The sequence below is a fragment of the Carassius auratus genome, chromosome 9, assembly GCF_003368295.1.
Source record: "Carassius auratus strain Wakin chromosome 9, ASM336829v1, whole genome shotgun sequence".
Lineage (NCBI taxonomy): Eukaryota > Metazoa > Chordata > Actinopteri > Cypriniformes > Cyprinidae > Carassius > Carassius auratus.
The window spans coordinates 31,246,796-31,266,418 of record NC_039251.1 but is presented as its reverse complement, the minus strand read 5'-3'; the positions used below and the strand labels follow the sequence as shown (position 1 = coordinate 31,266,418).

The window sequence follows — 19,623 nt, the reverse complement described above, 5'->3', positions numbered from 1 at the left end:
AGAAAGGAAAAATATAAGTGAGCTCTTTCTCCTTAGCCAGCAGGGTTTTCGGGTGGAGGATTACGACGACATATCTACAATCACATTATTCTCTCTTATCCCTGCCAGCGAAGCACTCGCATCCACTAGGGAAAACAGAGTGCCTGGGAAAGGCTATCCAAACACAATCAGGCATTAACCCCCACACATGCTTTGGAGAATGGCAAGACAATACACAATTTCCAATAAAATACATTTTGGGTCTCTGCCTATTTTCTGAGCGCTGGTAAACGCTGCAGATGTAGCGAGACAAACACCATAGGTGCTCAGTGCAGGAGATGGAGGAAGCTGTTGCCATGGAAACGTGCAACACGCGGGTCGCCGAGCAACAGCCAATCATGACCCCACCATTCCTGCATCCTCCACCATGTGTGCGAGTGTTTACTGGCGTCTTCTCAACTGTGACAACTAAGCAGTTTCCTAGCATGAAAATATGTATGTATACATATGTACTTTATTGTGATCACTGTCAAAACAGCTAATAAAAATCTTAATGGAATCAGAGCTGCACCTAAATGGCCAAAGAGAAAATGCAGACAGAAGATTTCAATGGATAATCAATGCTACATCAACATTTGGCAAAAAACCATTACATGATGTTAAAACGAGAAAGGTTACAGTTTTTAAAATACAGTCATCAGAAGTCTATGAATGGATATTTCTTTAAAATTTGAATGTGAATATGGAAATGATGCTACCAATAATGGCTTTTAAACCCTACAGTTTCACTGTTTAAATGTGGCAGAAAATGAGTAGCAATGAAGACTACAGTATCCAGAGTCAGATTCACAATCTTACCTTTGTTCTTGTTTTCACTTTTGATTTGACTTTTTGCCGCCTTTTTAGCTTCTTCTTGCTCAAAACTTTTTTTCCCCTGGAGAAGAATGACACATGTTAGTGGTTTCGCAGTGTGATCTATCAATAATCACAAATGGCATGGTTTCTGAAGATGAATTTAAATCATAAAGGCCTTTTTAAGACCAAGTATAGAAATTGTAAGGGATGTTTCAATATGTTCTATACACACTTAAGGAGCAGACAGTGAGTTGTATTAACAACACTTCACAGTCTGAAAATACATTTTCCAACAGATCACCGTTAAGTTTTACTCCATTTCACAAAAAACTAAGAATATGAAAATCATTTTAAATGTAGCACAAATAGAGATGCACTTCATCAGCATTTCTGTCGTTTTCCTTTGCAAATGTCTAAAGATTCTTAAAGGGTTCATATTCTGAGAGATCAAAATTCCCTTTTTGGCAGTCTGCCAAAATGACAGCTTTTGAAATGTTCTACTCTATGATGTAAAAGTGTGGATAAGCACCGCCTCCACAGAAGATCAACATCACTGCCCGTTTAGCCCCGCACACCAATTTGCATGTTACGTCTATGAGAGAGGAAAATGCGCAAGTCTACGCAGAGACTAAACGATAAAGATGGCTCTGAAGACAACAACGCTGTGCAGTGCCAACTCGATCTCAACATTAGGAAAGAGTGGATGATCTTTATTTTAAATTAAGTATTTTAACAAAGTTTAAGTAAAGATAAATGTACATTTACCACAAAAATTTATAAACCCATCTTTAAAAATATATTTAAGAACAATACACTGAGGAAGAACAGTTTTTTGTAGGGGTGCTCCGATCACGATCGGCCGATCGTTATGCGCATCTCGTCAGTAAAGCCGGTTTTCTAATCAGCGATTAATTCCATCAGGTGCGTGATTTCTCATAGAGCAGCTGTTACTACACAGAGCCGTTGTTAATAGAGAAGATGCGCAAATCACGTTAATTTTCAGCGTTTATTGGCCCATCTTCTCAGTTAACAACGGCTCTGTGTAGTAACAGCTGCTCTATGTGAAATCACGCACCTGATGGAAGTAACTGCTGATTAGAAAACCGGCTTTACTGACGAAATGCGCATTAACGATCGGCCGATCGTGATCGGAGCACCCCTAGTTTTTTGTTTAGTTTTTTGCAGTGCATGCGACATTCAATGCACTTACTTTCTGCTCAAATGTAATACTTTATTAAGACCCACATAAACCCTGAATTAATACCAAGGTCTATTTAGATAATAATATACAAAGTGCAATAATTCTGGTTCAAAAGTGCAGGTCATTCTGTCCAAGAACCTTCCACTTGAAAAGGAAACGATTATCTAACACATGGAAACTGACTAAACACAGTTCATTTTGGGTTTTTTATGCTGTTGTTCAGAGATGGATTTATGCCTAGAAAAACTGAACAGCAGCAGCGGTCCAAAAACCATGCAGTGTGTCAATCCAGCACCTCATAAACACGACTTCGTTCTCTGGTGGACTTTGCAATTCGAGAGACAGAAATAGTGTACTCGATGATTTTTGGATAATGGTCACACAGATTTCTTAATTGGTCAGCACGTGCAGTCATTCATGTAATGTGTGGTTTTAACATGCATTTTTAATAAGGATGGATTTTAAGAGCAGTAATATCTTAAAGAGATGCTATGCTGCCATGTTAACACCTTTGCAATAAAGCATATGTTGGTCTTTCTCACACTGGTTTAAATTTGCTTACACACAGTAAAACTACACAGTTTGTCTAACATGAGAAACTGCAAGTAGTCTGAATCCTAGTGGAAACCCCACACAAGAAAGCGCTCCTGCAGCGGGAGATCATGGTTTTCTTTTCATCAAGAGAGCCATCTGGATCTGCTATTATGTAGAAGGTTATGAAGGAATGGTGCTGAAGTGCTAGAGTTTGTGTGCAGCATTAAACAGCTGAACAACAGCAGCTGATCATATGCAGTGAAAAGTGAAAGCACAGAGGCTGCTTGTGATGAAGAGCCTGAAGGTTGGGAGGGGCGTTCAATGGTTCAGCACACTTTGCACATTATCAACCGGCGGCGTCATGAGTGGATGGTGTAAGTTTACACTATGAAGCCACTGGTAAAAGGATTATTAGACCTCAAGGATTGTAATTCCCAGAGATTGGAATGTGGGGGAAAATGTGGTCAATTTATTTTCGATTTTGCAAACTAATACAAAATAAGACACGCATTTTAAGGACCTTCATCGAATATATTCTAATGAACACATTTGTATGATTTTTTTTTTTTATAAATTTTGCATAAAGAAGTCAATAACAACATAACATATAGCATTCTTGTTTTTCTTGATCTTAATCTCAAAAGATCTTTAAAAAATGTATTAGATTATTTTTATTGACCTGTAGTCATTCTGTGCTTATTAATCTTGACTAGAGTTGTATATGTTCGTTTAATTTTGCCTCATATGATTTTTTTTTTTTTTTTAAGGTAAACTCTTAATTTAATATTCATTAAAAGAAATTAGGCAAAACTAAAACCAAAAATTGTAAAGGTTATTTTTAATGAGTATTTTGATTTATTTATTCAATCACATAAGAAATCAACTAATTAGCAAAGAGGTTAAATATAATTTAAGAGTAGGAACTTGCAGTTTTTTAGTAACTGCTGCTTGTAAATGACTACCAAACCTCAAGAAAAATCACTTTATCTATGCTTCCCAGTAATTTTAAGAAGGAAAAAATGTGGTCACTCATTTTCACATTTTTTTATACAATTTGAGACAATTTTAGACATATTTTTGTAAGAACATTACCACAACTTGATAATGAAAAAGAAAACGGCACAGACAAAAGCAAAAAATAATAATAATAACATAGCAATATAGACAAAAATATATAGAATACTAAATACAATTACTTAATTATGACAATAAAGAGAAATAAAATAGATTATTTTTATTAACCTCTAGTCAGATTTTATATGTGAAATTATTATTATTATTTGTAGAATTCGTATAGATTTAATCAATCTGGCCATTCTAAATTTGAAATGAAAGTCTTCTGTACCAGTCGGTTTAATTTATTGAACCTGTCAGATATGCTGCATTTCATTTGCTCATGAGCTAATTATGAGTATGTTCTCATTTTGACATAATTCCTTCTTTTTGGCAACTGTGAAACAATTGATGGATTAAGCAAAGGTCGCAGTATGAATATATGAACAGAAACAATAATGATTTGTACAGTGGGATCACTAACGAGCTCTGAGGTGAAGCACATCAGTGTGTGTGTGTGTGTGTGTCTGTCTGTCTACAGCAGGGTGACGTCAGGCACAACAGAACCCAGCCCTTCACCTCAGTGAGACACACGCCTGCTGCTTTGAATACACACGATACCATATGTAATATCGTTAAATAAGTCAGGGTTATGTAAGTATAGTAGCTTATTATGAATAACAATCACCCTGAACATGCAATTCAGCAAAGCAGGCTGATATCCACAACCTGAACTGCCTGACAATATTTCGCTTGTCTTTAATGTACACAAACTTGATGCGAAAGGTTTAGTATATTCTTCTTCGCATAACATATCATTGATTGTCTGTTCACTGTATTTGAAGCCAGTTTAGTGTTATTATACACATTAAACTCATTCAACCACGTCCTATTAGCACAACACTAACGTTACATCATGAGCAGCTGCTTAATAGCTAACGTTATAGCTATTGATCTAGTCATGCAAGGTGTCTCGAAACGGCACTGTTGACCATGACAGCAGAGTGAACGTGATTTTAAAAAGGGCATAAGTCAAAATCATCACACACTGAGCTTCTGCGTTGACCTGCGTGAGATGAAACGAGTGTTTTAGCTGCGCTCGCTAAGGAAGTTAGCCGCATGCTAACTAATTGCTAACGTTAAGTTACTGTTGTTTTGTTTACAAACACGTCCATCGGTACGCCGGTTTGTCGTCCCGAACCGAGCCAGTGAATCAGACCCACCTGCCGAGGTGGAGCCCCTGCTCTTTGTCGGTGATCGCGGTGGTGTATATCCTCCGGTACCGCTCCGCCAGAGCTCGCCCTGAGAGAAGAAGCTGGTAGCGGCTCCGACAGTCCGAGCGTGTCCCCGCAACGGGACAGGAGCCCATCCCTGATCCGATCGATGCGAACTCGTTTCCAGCTCCGGGAATGACCCTGACTCCCATCCCCGTGGAGTGGGACGAGGAGGACGGGATCCCGCTGCCCCCGGCACCCGCTGCCGCAGCAGCACACATCATCGTTTAGGAGAACAACGCATATATTAGATATCAATGTCAGTCAACAGAGCTAAAAGTCCCAAGCACCTTCCATAAATCCACTCCGTGAAGCCGCGAAAACGCCCGGCGAATTACATCCGAGTACGTTGTCTCCAATTTAAACGACGTTTACGGTTAACGTTAGCCGCTCTGTTGCGACTGCGATATAAGCGTCTCTTCTTTACTCAACTCGGGTAAAAAAAACAACCGTTATTTCCTCGATTGCAGGCAATCCAACTGCCTTTAGTGAAAGAAGTCAAGAGCGCGAGCTGACGTGTGTGCCTTGCGTTTGTTCCTGCTGTTTTTCTTGACTCTGTAAAGACAGCACCCCTAACAGCGCTGCCATCTTAGCTTCATCATCCTTCCCTGTTCATGTCGCTGCTGACTGTCAAGCATGCTGGGATACATTCCCATCCGAAGCACACACCGGCTGGGACTCAAAACGCAGTGCGCTGCCTACCTAGACACTGTTTGGGCGCGATGCGCGCGACGAGTTGGAAGGCGCCTAGAGTTCTTTCTTGCTAGTGGACTCGGTAGGTTTTTAAACGCGCCCGCTGTAGTGACGAAGCGCGTCAGATGCGGGTTTGGATGCTTTAACTTTCGTTTCTTCTCAATTTGAATTTGAATCATGCAGCCAATTCCACAATATGTTAGTTTTGTAAGCTTACTATGCCCTTACAATGACATGAGCTATGAATGTCTGGCAACAACTGGTGATATAAGCCTATTTATAAGATCCTTTATACGTTGTTATTGTATGATTATTAATCTGGAATACTTGATTCTGATTGGTCAACAGCAGCATGCCGTTATAGGACGTAATTTCACATTTTCACTTAATTCTCACGTAATAAAATAATTGCAACGAATTAATTGGTTTCATTTATTTGGCTAGTAGTAAGGCTATAAAGAAATAGTTCACTTAAAAATGAAAATTACGTCATCATTCACCCTCATGTAACAAAAAACTTATACGACTTATTGTTTTTTTAATTGTTTGTTTTAGGGGAGCACAGACAGACAGATGCTAACAAACTGCTTTGTTATCAAAATTGTTTGATTACCAACATTCTTCAAATACTGTATTTATATATATAGTGCACTTATTTTTCTCATGGGGACACATATCCCCATTATTCATATAGATATTCATAAAGATTAAAAAAAAAAAAAAAACTAATTGCCAGTTGGTTTGGCGGGAGCAGTCACTCTCTTCTTCAGAGAGCTGAAGCATGGCAATGCAGCAGAAGGAACATAAAAAAAAATTAAAACAACTGTTTAATGCAGCGAGATTCTTACTTATTCCCTGCAGTCAATTCATGAACGCAAATTAGACAATGCAATGTCTTGCCCCATCTAGTGGTGAGAAACGTCATTGCTGTCTATCTGTCTGTCTGTCTAAAATAAGCATGCCATGTTGCATGATGATACAACTTTGATTTATTAAAGAAAGCTTACAAATAAGGTTTATTCTGAATCACTTTTCTTGCGACAATATTGACAATATCTACACTTTATTATGCAAGTTTTTTTTTCACTTAGATTTTTCAAATAAATTTCACTCACGGAATTAAGTAAAATCCTAACTTAAAAAATCAATTTATTGAATTCAATAAATCAATAAATTGATGTGCTCTCTGCAGTCCGTTTTTTTTTTCTTTGTAGATCCCGCCTTCTCGCACGCCACGATTGGTCGATTATGTAGGATGCCTGCACGCCATTGGTCGAACTACTTATCAGTCATTACCTTCAGCAAGTATGAAAACAATAAGAAAACAAAGAAATCTAGGCACTTTGGGCAATTTAGAAATGTTCTGGGAAAGAGGACGCATGATCAGTCAATTATTTAAGGCAAGTGTTCACACAAACTTACTTTATTTTAGACATACACTTTTAATTGGTTACTGCCTATGACGTTAGCACAGCTATTCTCATTGAATGGAACAACTAACTGTAATCCTACAAGCTAACCACAAGTTCCACAAAACGTCAACAACAGAAACTCTTTTAAATGTCTAGCTGAACTTTGGGTTTTCTTTACACATTAAATAGCACTTCATTTCAACATTTACTCTCCCAAATGAGTTCTATGGAAAGGATGCTGGAAACTTAAACTCTCCATGCTGTTTCATTTATAGAAACAAATAAATTAAATTTCAACTTCATTTTCAGATATTTGAGTGAACTGAACATTCAATGAAATTAAGTTGTACTAATAAAATGTCCAGCAGTTATTTTACTTGTCTTACAAAATTGAACAAGCAGATAAAATAACCTTATTTAAACCTTAGATGCACAATGTTTCCTGTTAAATAAATACAATCATTGTTTTCTTAGTCCAAACCTTGTATTTGCAAACATTAATATTTGCATTAAAATGATGAGGCATTTTTGGCGTAACATCAGAAGCAGCTTCTTCCTCATTGAATGTCAACGAGTTTGATTGTCTTTTGCATATTACACACTTTAAAACTATTGAGAAAGGGTGTGATTAACATGAACCGTAGTGTCACACCCCACAGACATACTCTGCATGTTTTCTGTCAGACATACAATACCTCTCACAAGCCACATGCTTCTGCAGCAACACCCCCGTTCATTTAGAACAAGCAAAAATATATATTCTGGCTCAGAAGGTTTCATCCTCTGAGGTTCAGAGCTGTATTATTATATAATGTATTTTCGCCGAGCCTTCACCATGTAACTCTGATTTCAGCCTGCTCTAGTACACAGAAAATACTGAAATACTTTTCACTCTACATTTCACAAGTAATTACAAAGACATGGAAAGAAACTTGTGTTAATTTCAAAGTAGAAAGTCTGCAATAGTTATGAAAGCCCGTTTCCGCCACTAAAAAATAAAATTAAAATAAAACAAGGCAATTGTGACTTTTTATCTTGTAATTCTGAATGTACAACTTCTGCGAAAAACAGAAAGTCAGAATTACTACATATAAACTCGCAATTTGCGAGAAAAAAATCAGAATTGCAAGAAAAAAAGTCGCAATTACCTTGTTTTATTTTTTATCCAGTGGCATTAACAGGCTTCCATAAATAGTAGCCTATTTTCTTGTAAAAACACAAATATATAAATATATATTTTTTTTTTATTTACAACTTGAAAACTTGAACAGTTTTTTTTAACAATGCACTGAAAAAATAGTGTTGAAATCATAATTGCTAGTAAATTTCACAAATAATTACAAAGAAATGGCACCATTGAATTAACAGTGAAATTTTGAAGCAGGACGACTTATTTTCTTGTAAACACACTTCAATAATCTTTATTTATTTAATTTACAATTTTGACAAATGATTTTTAGTGTACACTAAAAATATGGAGATGTAGGCGACTTTGAAACAATATAATATATACAATATAATTTTCGCAATTACACAGAAACAAGTAATTAATTGAAGTTAACATTACGTTTTAATTCCAGTTAAGTGCTTGATTCTGAACAAATATTATAAGCAATAAACAATCAGAATGACAGACTTTTGAACTTGTAAACCTTGAGAGCAACACCCCAAACAGTTTTATCTTGCCATCTTGGTGGAGGTTGTTATGGTGGCTTTCACATAGTTTCCTAAGACAGACAATTGGCTGCTGATGTCCTGCCATCCATTGCTTTTTTCATCAGCTGGAGGGAAAGACCTCATGAAGACACACCCTTTACAGTAAGTTACACTGACATAGCTGTGCTGACAGTTCAGGTTCAGTTGCATGAAGCCACACCCTTCACTGGTCTGCCTTCCCTACCCAGGTCAAATATGTAAGAGGGGAAGAGCAGAAAACTGTATGTTATTCTCACTTAACCTCTATCACGTCCCGCGCACCTGAAATACCGAGGTATGACTGTTCTCTACCCACATAGACTTCTATCTGTATGTGTGTCTATGAATTCTGTTTTAATTCTATTTTCAAGGTTAATATTTTGAATTTGTCTATTTGTTTGTAAAATCAAAGGGTTTTTAGGTTAATGATCAGTTCTACAGCATGTTCATTTAAACGGATTCTCTTGTGAAATGGATGTATTGTATGAGTGTGATTAAACATTGTTTAGTATTTAGTAATAACACAGTGCAGTCTTACTAAAGAACAGTTTACTATGTCAAGGTCAATGTCAGAACATTAAGTTTAATGCAGTTTCTTTTCTTTTTTGTTTTCAGAAATAAAATTAAACTAGTGCTTCTATGCATCAAAAGTGTGACAGTGATTTTCCTCTCAAATCAAAATACAAATACATCTGTTTCTCCATATAGTAGTTTTTCCTGGACTGTTATTTTTTAGAATAATGATTGGCAAAACATTGTAAATTCCCACAGAGATTATTCTGATTTGTAATTGTTTTTTTTATAAATGGGCATGCACTTTTGACTCATGCATGGACTTTTAAATAAACACCAAGATATAATGTTAAATTTATGATATATATTAATATGATGCGTTAATATTATAAAAATGTATATAAATTGTTTGTATATGAATTCCTTATTGTTTATTTGAAAATATAAAAAATGCATAAAGTAGCCTATATTAAAGTGTGTAGTCTCTTTAAAATTGCATCATGCACGTCCGCTGCATGCATAATAATTAAAAAAGAATTAGTAACATATTGTTTCAGATAGTTTTAGATGGAGTTTAGCAGGTCAGCTTCCTACAATTAATTCCCAGAATATGAAGATCAGCAAAGGAAAGTACATATTTATATGGAATATTTTTACAATTTGAACTACGATACAAAAAATCCAGCCTCCCGTGTAGCTGAGTGATGTTCAGTACAGTTTATTTCCAAGCATGAGAATATTGCTATGGTTTGAGTGGCAGGTGTTTGAACAGGGTGTGTGTGTTCAGGAATCAGGACAAACTAGTTTAGGGTGTATCCAGAAAGGCATGAATTAAAAGGACAGTGCTACATCAAACACTACTAGGAATGGAATGTGTTAACCGTGATTTGTGAAATTATGCATTTAATGCACTTGATCTAGTGGCAGCATCTTGTGGATGGTATTATTGTTAGAAGTGACTGCACTGTATCTACTGGAAATGTAATAATGTGTATCAATTCCATCTTACAGCGTAAACCATGTCTTTCACTCCAAAGTCATACAGTAAACCCCAAACAGGTGAGAAAATGCCTTAAAATTGAATTATTTTCATTATATATCATGCTAAATCAAGTCATTTTATTTACCTTTTTTTTTTTTTTTTATTGAAAACAGTTACAACTTCAAGCACTAGATCCATTAAAACAGTGGATGATGGCAAAAAGAAATCCCTGCTGAAGGACAATAGCTGGATTAAGACAAATGTGAACGAGAACGAACAAGTCGAGTAAGTTTTCAACACATTCATCAGTTAACAGACATAACCTGATTAACATCTCACCTCTGTAATATTTATGTTGATCAGTGGGATTTATGTGTGTCTGACAGACTAGACAATTGATAAGCTAAATATATTTTTCCCTTTCTCTCAACAGACGTGAATCGAACTTCGGCAGAAGTGTTCTGAGTCGTTACAAGTCCAACGAAAACCTTGTCAGGTGGGTAATCTCATGTCTGGATCAACATGCTGCTATTAAAATTGTTATTTGAGATCCTTATGATCTTTATTTTTTATTTTGTTATGAAGCCCTCAAGATAAAACTAGCAAAACTGAGAGCAAAACCAGCACTGTCACCACTTCATCAGGTACCTCTGTCCAAGCTCTCAGTAAAAGGTAATACACTGCTGAAGACGCACTTGAGACTTTCTTACATCACACATCTTATCAAATGTGTTACAAATGTGCAGCAGATTACACACAGTACAGAACAATACTCACTCGTGTGCTAGCCCATTTCTGCCATATAAGAAATACAACTGTTAAATCCAAATGATGACTTAACATTTTAATTATAAGATAAAAGGTTGAAATTATGAGATACATTATTCATTATGAGATACATAATTATGAGATAAAAAGTCAGAATTATGACGGAAAGTTGAAATAATGATATAAAATGTAGAATTATGAGATAAAAAGCCAATATTATGACAGAAGTTGAATTATGTTATAATTATGAGATAAAATGTTAAAAGAGATACAAAGTGAAAATTAGTCGGAAATTTTGATACTAAGTTGAAATTGAAATTGTCATTCATAAAAAAAAAAAAATGATGACATAAGAAGTCAAAACGAGATAAAAATTAACGGTTATAATATGGCAATTTCTACTTTTTAACTCATAATTTTTACTTCATATGTATTGTATTTCATAAATATGACTTGGTATCTCATAATTTAGTTTTCATTTCATAATATTGATATTTTATGTCAAACTGGTGACTTTTATGTCATAATTATGATTTACCGAAGCAAGATTTCTGAAGTTTTTTTGGAGAAAGTTTATGTAATAAAATCTAATCAAGTGCTTTCACTGATTGCTTTCAATATGTAGATTTGGTGGTAGCCAGGACAAGCTGAATGAAACCAGGTAAATATACACACTCTTTTCTAGCACTGAAAAAAATCATGAGCTTTATTGCTGAAATCTGTTTCACAGTAAAAATCTTGAACTCACTTTATACAGAGTATGATACAGCACAATAATACTTAATCTGTTGAAGAATGTAGACTCACATTTACAATACGATTAGTCACCAGCGTTTGCTGTATTTAAAACCTGTTTGTAAGAGTGTTCAGAAGCCAAAAAAAGCTTGGAATTGAAAGCATTTTAAGAGCTCAATTATCTTCCCAACCCAACCCTACAGAACCACAGGAACTAAAACAACAGTGAAAACAGAGCCGAGGAGAAGGTAACGCCTCTGAGACACACCTGCTTAATGACTGATTGACTGACCGAATGAAGACTAGCTTCTTACACACCTGATGATTGCTCTTTCAGCTCTACTTCTTCCACAACAACAACAATCAAAGATGGCACAAAGATAACCGAGACAACTGTGACCACTACCAGGTAAGATGCTGAAAAGACATCATATCAATAACTATTTCACACTATAATCATCTTTGCTTGCAATCGCCGAACATGTTATGAATGCCACGGTCAGTTCACACAGGCAGTTGAACTGTTTTAAACTGTGTTGTCTTCTGGTCCTTAGCCAGGATGTGGTGAAATCATCTACCAAGTCTGAAACACTCAGCGATAAAGACCTGGCAGATTTAAACACCAGGAGTTCTGGGTAAATCAGCTCAATTCAAAATACATTCATTCATTTGAATACAAAAAGTGAATGTCAAACCAAGTGGCATTTATTTAAAAGATATAGCACAAACACACTTTTCACACAAATTAAAAAAATGTGTTTAGTTGTAGATGATGACTAATAGATATACTGTTCTAATAAGATAAATGAATGACTGAATTTCATATTCATATTTGTCGCTTAAATGTGCAAAATATGTCTCACTGCATTTTATCTGTTATTAAAGAAAGTACAAGACTGAGGTTATTACTGTCAAGTCATCAAAGGACACTGTTGATGGGTGAGAGTTACAAAATGAAGTTGAAATAATCTCATAATTCAATTAATCTTTTATTCTTGTGAGTATTAAAATGAAACCTATAATTCTCTTTTAGACCAACCTCACCTGTCAAGACCTCCACAAGGTACAGTAACTCGATTAGCCTTGTTTAGATTGCTGACTAAACTGAGCAAATGTGGCGGCTTTCTTAACCTCTTAACATGTTCAATTCTAGCATCAAAACCTACACCAAAGAGGATGTTTCACCAGCTAAAAGAACATCATATTCAGTCCGATCCACAAAGAGGTGAGGATCTGACAGACAATTACAAGTAAATGCTTTTCAGTCATCGTAAAACAAAGAGCATCACTGACTGAATGCTTTTCCACAGCACTGAGGATCACCTGTTTGATACTCTCATACCAACATCGGTCAAAACAGCCAACACTAAACCAGACCACAGGTATGTGGTATTTGCATATCAATAAACTAGTGCTGTCAAATGATTAATCGCGATTAATCGCATCCAAAATAAACATTTTATTTACATAACATATGTGTGTGTACTTGTGTATATTTATTTTGTACAGGTGCATGTCAAAGTTATTTTCTTCGTTACGTTATGTAAAGTAAAACATTTCATTATTAGAGCTTAAAGCTCATGAAAGTCAAAAATCCAGTATCTCAATGTATTAGAATATTTATATGTGAATTTCAATAAATAGTCATCCCTACAGTATTAATTCCGAGAGTCTCTTGTTCTTTGAAACCACAATAATGGGGAAGACTGCTGACTTGGCAGTGGACCAGAAGAAGATCACTGACACCCTCCACAAAGAGGTCACAAAGGGTCATTACTGAAAGGGCTGGCTAACAGAGTGCTGTATCAAAGCATATTAAATGTAAAGTTGACTGGAAGGAAGGAACTGGATAGGATAAGGTGTGGAATAAGGAGAAAAATAATTGGCCTGTTGCTCAGTTATCCAAAGTCCTTTTTTCAGATGAAAGTAAATTTAGCATTTCATTTGAAAATCAAGGCCTGGAGTCTGGAGGAAGACTGGAGAGGAACAGCATCCAAACTGTTTGAAGTCCAGTTTTTCAGCTTCTGAAGTCAGGGATGATTTGGGGAGCCGTGATGTTTGCTGGTGTTGGTCCATTGTGTTTTAATCAAGTCCAAAGTCAATGCAGCCATCTACCAGGAGATTTTGGAGCATTTTATGCTTCCATCTGCTGACAAGCTTTATGGAGATGCTAATTTCATTTTCCAGCAGGACTTTAGCACCTGCCAACAGTGCCAAAACCACTTCCAAGTGGTTTGATAACCATGATATTACTGTGCCAGCAAACATGTATATTTGTATATTTTCAAGAGAAAGATGAGAAACAGTCGATCCATCAATACAGACAAGCTGATGCTGGAGTTTGTGCTAAAGGAGCCCCGACCAAGTAATGAGTGCATAAAAAATCAACATATTTTAAAGAACTTGAACTTTTCTGTTTTGCTAAATCTTTTTTTTTTTTTTTTTTTTTGATCATAGGAAATATTTAATGTTTTGAGATACTGGATTTTTGATTTTCATGAGTTGTAAGCTCTAATCATCAAAATTAAAGCAAAAAAAATTTTTTTTTTTTTTTGCATGTAATGAATCTAGAATATATGAAAGTTTCACTTTATGAAATACGTTACAAAAACTTTTTTATGATATTCAGATTTTTTTGAGATGCACCTGTATATATAAACATACACACACAGTACATATTTTGAAAATATTAACATATATTTACATTTATATATTTACATTTATATATTTATATTCATATAATTTATATTATATTGTATGATTGTAAAAATCTTGTATTTATTCTAGAAAATAATGAACTTGTTTTGTGTCTCTAAAGTGACTACAAGACTGAAGTGGTTACTGTGAAGACATCAAAGGACATCAGTGATGTGTGAGTGTCATAGATCAGTTCTTCTCAACACAAGGGTCACGACCCACAGATGAAGGATAGCAATGCTAAACAAATATAAATTATAGAAAAAAAGATAAATAGTGAAATTCAAACATATGTTCATGCATGAACAAAATCACAAAAATCTATTCCTGTATATTTGTGTTTACATTAAGAAATTAAAAGCAGTTTCCTTTTGCAATGTAAAATCTGTGTTATCTGATATGATCTCATAATTTGGATGCAATTTTTTGTTTGCGTTTGTTTTAATGTTGTATTAACACTGAACCTGTAATTCTTCTTGTCTAGACCAACTTCACCTGTCAAGACCACTACAAGGTAACCACAGCCTTGCTGACTAACCAGAAACAAAATACAGCTTCAGATCGTTGACCAACCTGGAAAAAAGTAGTTATAGCTTTTATTAACCTCTTAACCTGTTTGATTTACAGCATCAAGACCTACACCAAGGAGGACGTTTCACCAACTAAAACAACATCCTACAGCACAAAGAGGTGAGCACTTAAGAGACTGTTCACATCACAATTGTCATTGTAAAATATAATGCCGTGCAATGACATGAACTTGCATTTAGAGACTGAATCGTTGCTCACTGAACATTGTTTGTGTCTCTAAAGTGACTACAAGACTGAAGTGGTTACTGTGAAGTCTTCGAAGGACATCATTGATCTGTGAGTGTCATTAGTTCTTCTCCACACAAGGGTCACGACCCACAGATCATCTGAATGTCTGGTTAGGGGAAGAGGATAAATAGCAATATTCCAGGCAATTTACCATATATTCATGCATAAATTTAATATAAACAACTTTTAAGGTTATGCCATACATTTTGTTACACTTCATTTTAATGAATGTGAGTAATTTAAGGAAATTTCTGTGTGCTTTTGAAAAAACTATTTTGGTATACTGCATTGTGAACGCTTGATGTGCAATTTAAAATCTGTGTAAAATGATGTGATTTCATAATTCATTTACTGTTTTTGCATATATTAACAATGAGCGTAATTCTTTTTGTCTAGACCAACCTCACCTGTCAAGACCACTACAAGGTACAGTAACCACAGCCTCGCTGACTAACCAGAAACAAAATACAGCTGCAGATGCAAAAATGCGGTTATTATTTTATTAACCTTTTAACCTGTTTCATTTACAGCATCAAGACCTACACCAATGAGGACGTTTCACCAACTAAAACAACATCATACAGCACAAAGAGGTGAAAGATTCACATCACAATTCTAGTTTTTATAAAAAAAATATATAAATAAAAATTAAATACAGTGCGGTGAACTTGCATTAAGAGACTGAATAGTTGCTCACTGAACATTGTTTGTGTCTCTAAAGTGACTACAAGACTGAAGTGGTCACTGTGAAGTCTTCAAAGGACATCAGTGATGTGTGAGTGTCATAGATTAGTTTCTCAACACAAGGGTCACGACCCACAGATGACTTTCATCTATTCTAATAGTTCACAAACAAGGAATAAACTATGCAGCTAAAAATACAGCAAACCATATAATCATGCATTGATAGAATAGATAAATGAATAAGCTCTATCTTTTGCCAAAATACTCAGTTGTTTTATAAATGTTACTAATGAATCCCTTGTGAAAAACATTTGTGCTGTCAAACAATTAATTGCAATTAATCACGTACAAAATAAAAGTTTTTGTTTGCATAATATTTGTGTGTGTTATAAATAAATATATTTAATATGTTACAAAAAAAATTCTGATGTTTGTATTTATGTATGCATAATAAATATAAACAGCATACATACATATGTAAGCAAAAACGCGATTAATCGTTTGACAGCACTAGAAAAAAATCTACTTTAGCATACTTTTAAAAGAACATACTTGAGTGTGACGTGAATGTAATGTTTTCAGACACTAAATTGCATGGTAATTAAACTGTACTATAGAGTTGAACTTGACCCAATTAAAGAGGACTAAAATACATATTTAAATCTCATTTCATAATTCTTTTTTGTCAAATGTATTCAAATACATTTTTAATTTGGAAACTACATTTTTTTCATTAAAAAATATATAAACCTTAAAAGTAATATTTAATTAAAAAAAACTAATTAATTATAACAGTTAATTATAATAAAGTATTTTACATGCATGCTAGCCAATGCATTACAGTAGGTGTACTTTAAAGCAAGACAAAATATTTATAATCTCCTTTTAAATTAAAACTATAATGAACAGAATATTTGAAGGATATTTTTGTCCTAAACCACTGTAGTAATATTGAACCTAAACAAAATCTCTTAATTTGCTTGCTGATGTTTTGTTGTATTTTGAGTGCATTGACCTAAAGCCTATTATATATATTTTTTTTTTTTTCTAGACCAACTTCACCAGTCAAGACCACCACAAGGTACAGTAACTCCAGCTTACAGTCTTCTGATTAGCCTGAAATAATAAGATTAACCTCTTAACATGTTCAATTCTAGCATCAAAACCTACACCGAGGATGTTTCACCAACTAAAACAACATCATATTCTGTCCGATCCACAAAGAGGTGAGAATCTGACAGATATTTCCAAGTAGCTCCACGCCCGTCAATGCTTTTCACACAAACAACATGACTGACCTGATGCTTTTCTTCAGCACTGAGGATCAACTGTTCGATACTCTCATACCTTCATCAATCAAGTCAGCCAACACAAAGTATGACAGCAGGTATGTGCCATTTACATATTTATAAGGTGTGAACCCATTCGTGGCGAGTTTGACATTTGCTTCGGCCTTTAAGTAGTTTAACCAGTCTTACGGCTGACAGGCTAAAAGCACAAAAGCAGCTGCACATTCATACTTTCCATTAGAGCTTCACTCTCACTGCAGCAGTGTTTATTCTATCATGGACTTTTATCGTTCCTACAGTCGCGAGGATGTATCGGTCTCCAAATCCATCAGAACCGTCTATTCGACAAACGAGAGGTAGGAGGCATTTTCTTATTCAAGCGTCTTTGCCTGATACATTATCTGTTGTTTATTACACTTATTTATCTGCATATAGAGATGAGTGGAGTACAGTCACAAGTCCTTCTTACACCAGGACATCTTACACAGAGAGCAGGTTCAGTATCCACTGCTACATATTCAGATGTCTTGTCAATTAAAACACTACTGCGTTCCAAGAATTACGGATCACATTTGACCAGGTTTGTAGACTTATTAAGGTCTTGTTGTCTACAGGCCTGTAGATTACCTGTCTGACACGCTCTCATCAAAAACCACCACGACTGTGTACACATCACCAGAAAGGTATGGAAGCAATACATATTTGCCCATGCTTGATGTGATATTTAGTGCACACGTGAAAGGCGTATCATTTTGTTGCAGGGTAGTAAGTGGGAAGGACATCTGCACGGTCTGCCATAAAAACATGTACACGGATGAAAAGATTGTCCTGGATGACATGAATATCAACTGTCACGCAAGTTGTTTCAAGGTTAGCTATTTTATTTTTCAAGCTCTTTTCAAATGTGTAGTAATTGTTTTCATTAAATCAGTATTTAGGTGAGTGCAGCATGAAATATGAACGGTTTATTTTAGAATTGTTGGTGCTATTAATGCTTTAATATATGTCTTTTTTTTTTACTTTATGACATAACTTTATTTTAATTTCAATAAAACCTAAAATAATCAAATTTGAAATATATAATTGATGTTTTATTAAAGAAAATGATTTCTTATTAGAATAATCGTATTGTTTCTTTTGTTATTTTAGTGTGGGGTGTGTCATCTTTCTCTGGGACACCTGAAGGCGGGGGACAGTTTGTGGGTGTACCGTCGTGCCATCCACTGTGAGAGCTGCTTTGGTGTCACTAAGGGTAAGATTCGCTCTTTTCTTTTTTTTCAATATTTTGAATGATACCGTCAATGTGTTTACTAAATTAATTTGTTTTACAGGCAAATGGCTCCGCTGAAACCACAGTTAGCATTAATGAAGTGATGTTATGAGAGAGACTCTTCCAAAACTTTCCCGGGCCATTTGAAGTTTCTGGTGGTGGACTTCTGTCTGATAATAGACTTTGGGGTTTATTAATTGCATTGATTGCTATTCTCCCCGATGATGTGACAAGGATCGTATCTAATTACCAAAATAATAAGAATATTTTTAAAGAAGAATATTTTTCCTAATACATGACAATAAATATTTTTTTTTGAGTTGCTTCATTTTCTTCTTCCCTTTTGTTGTATTATTAAAGCAAAGCGTATATGTATATGATGAGAAGATTTCATATTTCTCCTGAGGTTTCATCTGATTGTCTTTTATCGTTCAGATCTGGTTAAGCATCATTCCAGAGATAAGTTATGCAGTAGCTTTCACCTCGGTAGCTACTAATCGAATATGTGTGTGTTGTAAGTATTTCTAATGAATTGCAGTCTTTCAGAAATATGCTGTGATTAAGATCAGACTCTTCAATCTGTATCTTAAGAAAGGATTCATAAGAGGATGCAAATAAAGAGCTAAAGCTAGCCATTGCATGTATTAATTATTATTTTTTTTAATTTTTTTGCTTGAGAGGGTCAACTTTTAATTTGATATTATTTGACATTTTATGTAGATTTTATCTGGATTTCTTTAATTTTATCAAAAGGGAGATTAGCCAACTAAACTTCATTACAGATTTTTTTTTTTTTTTAATCAGTTGCTTGTTTATTGTGCCATTGATTTCCAACACACACAAAAAATAACAATAAGATAAAAACAATTATAATCACTTCCTGGAAGATAATGTCATTAATTAAGTGACTTTTGTTAGTTTATGGATTTTACACAGACTATCAGAATCTAAGTTGACACAGAGGACAAAGGAAAAAATATTCGCAAATTATACATTAAAACGATTTGAAATATTACAATTAGATGAAACACCTGAAATATTTCTTTATAAATTACCGATTGTTCAGCAGAGAAAGTTCAATCCACACACACACACACACACAAACACAAACAGTTTAGGATTTACCTTGAAACAATTTTCTCTCAGAAATTGCTTATAATTTTTACAAAT

At 34.9% G+C, this 19,623-nt stretch overlaps 2 protein-coding genes across 21 annotated transcripts in view; one reads left to right on the top strand and one right to left on the bottom strand.

Moving 5' to 3' along the window:
• Nucleotides 1-5,569, bottom strand: part of LOC113109035 (MYC binding protein 2) — a 111,116-nt gene extending 105,547 nt beyond the window's left edge. For 6 of the 17 annotated variants that reach the window (XM_026272529.1, XM_026272534.1, XM_026272536.1 and 3 more), the window contains exons 1-2: nt 4,846-5,568; nt 838-913 (exon numbers count right to left, since the gene is read on the bottom strand). In XM_026272529.1, coding sequence (XP_026128314.1) covers nt 838-913; nt 4,846-5,120 — 351 coding nt within the window. In that variant the 5' untranslated portion in view covers nt 5,121-5,568. Of the gene's footprint in view, nt 1-837; nt 914-4,845 lie in introns of all 17 variants that reach the window. The other 11 variants (XM_026272538.1, XM_026272532.1, XM_026272539.1 and 8 more) reach the window with 6 other exon arrangements.
• Nucleotides 5,570-8,716: 3,147 nt separating this feature from the next.
• LOC113109034 (sciellin-like) lies at nt 8,717-19,084 on the top strand. Of its 4 annotated transcripts, XM_026272523.1 has the most exons (30): nt 8,717-8,819; nt 8,906-8,991; nt 10,221-10,268; nt 10,365-10,476; nt 10,625-10,687; nt 10,777-10,863; nt 11,585-11,620; nt 11,898-11,942; nt 12,032-12,103; nt 12,249-12,329; nt 12,580-12,633; nt 12,728-12,757; nt 12,848-12,919; nt 13,005-13,076; nt 14,513-14,566; nt 14,876-14,905; nt 15,019-15,081; nt 15,205-15,258; nt 15,607-15,636; nt 15,741-15,803; nt 15,932-15,985; nt 16,946-16,975; nt 17,052-17,120; nt 17,210-17,281; nt 17,483-17,539; nt 17,619-17,678; nt 17,798-17,866; nt 17,945-18,053; nt 18,333-18,435; nt 18,515-19,084. In XM_026272523.1, exons 3-30 carry the CDS (start codon nt 10,229-10,231, stop codon nt 18,529-18,531), a joined length of 1,698 nt encoding a protein of 565 aa, XP_026128308.1. In that variant the 5' UTR covers nt 8,717-8,819; nt 8,906-8,991; nt 10,221-10,228; the 3' UTR covers nt 18,532-19,084. The 4 variants fall into 4 exon arrangements, with proteins under 4 accessions (XP_026128308.1, XP_026128312.1, XP_026128313.1 ...); XM_026272524.1 differs by lacking the exon at nt 8,717-8,819 and having other exon boundaries at nt 8,890-8,991; XM_026272527.1 differs by lacking the exons at nt 15,205-15,258; nt 15,607-15,636; nt 15,741-15,803 and having other exon boundaries at nt 8,718-8,819.
• Nucleotides 19,085-19,623: the final 539 nt, after the last annotated feature.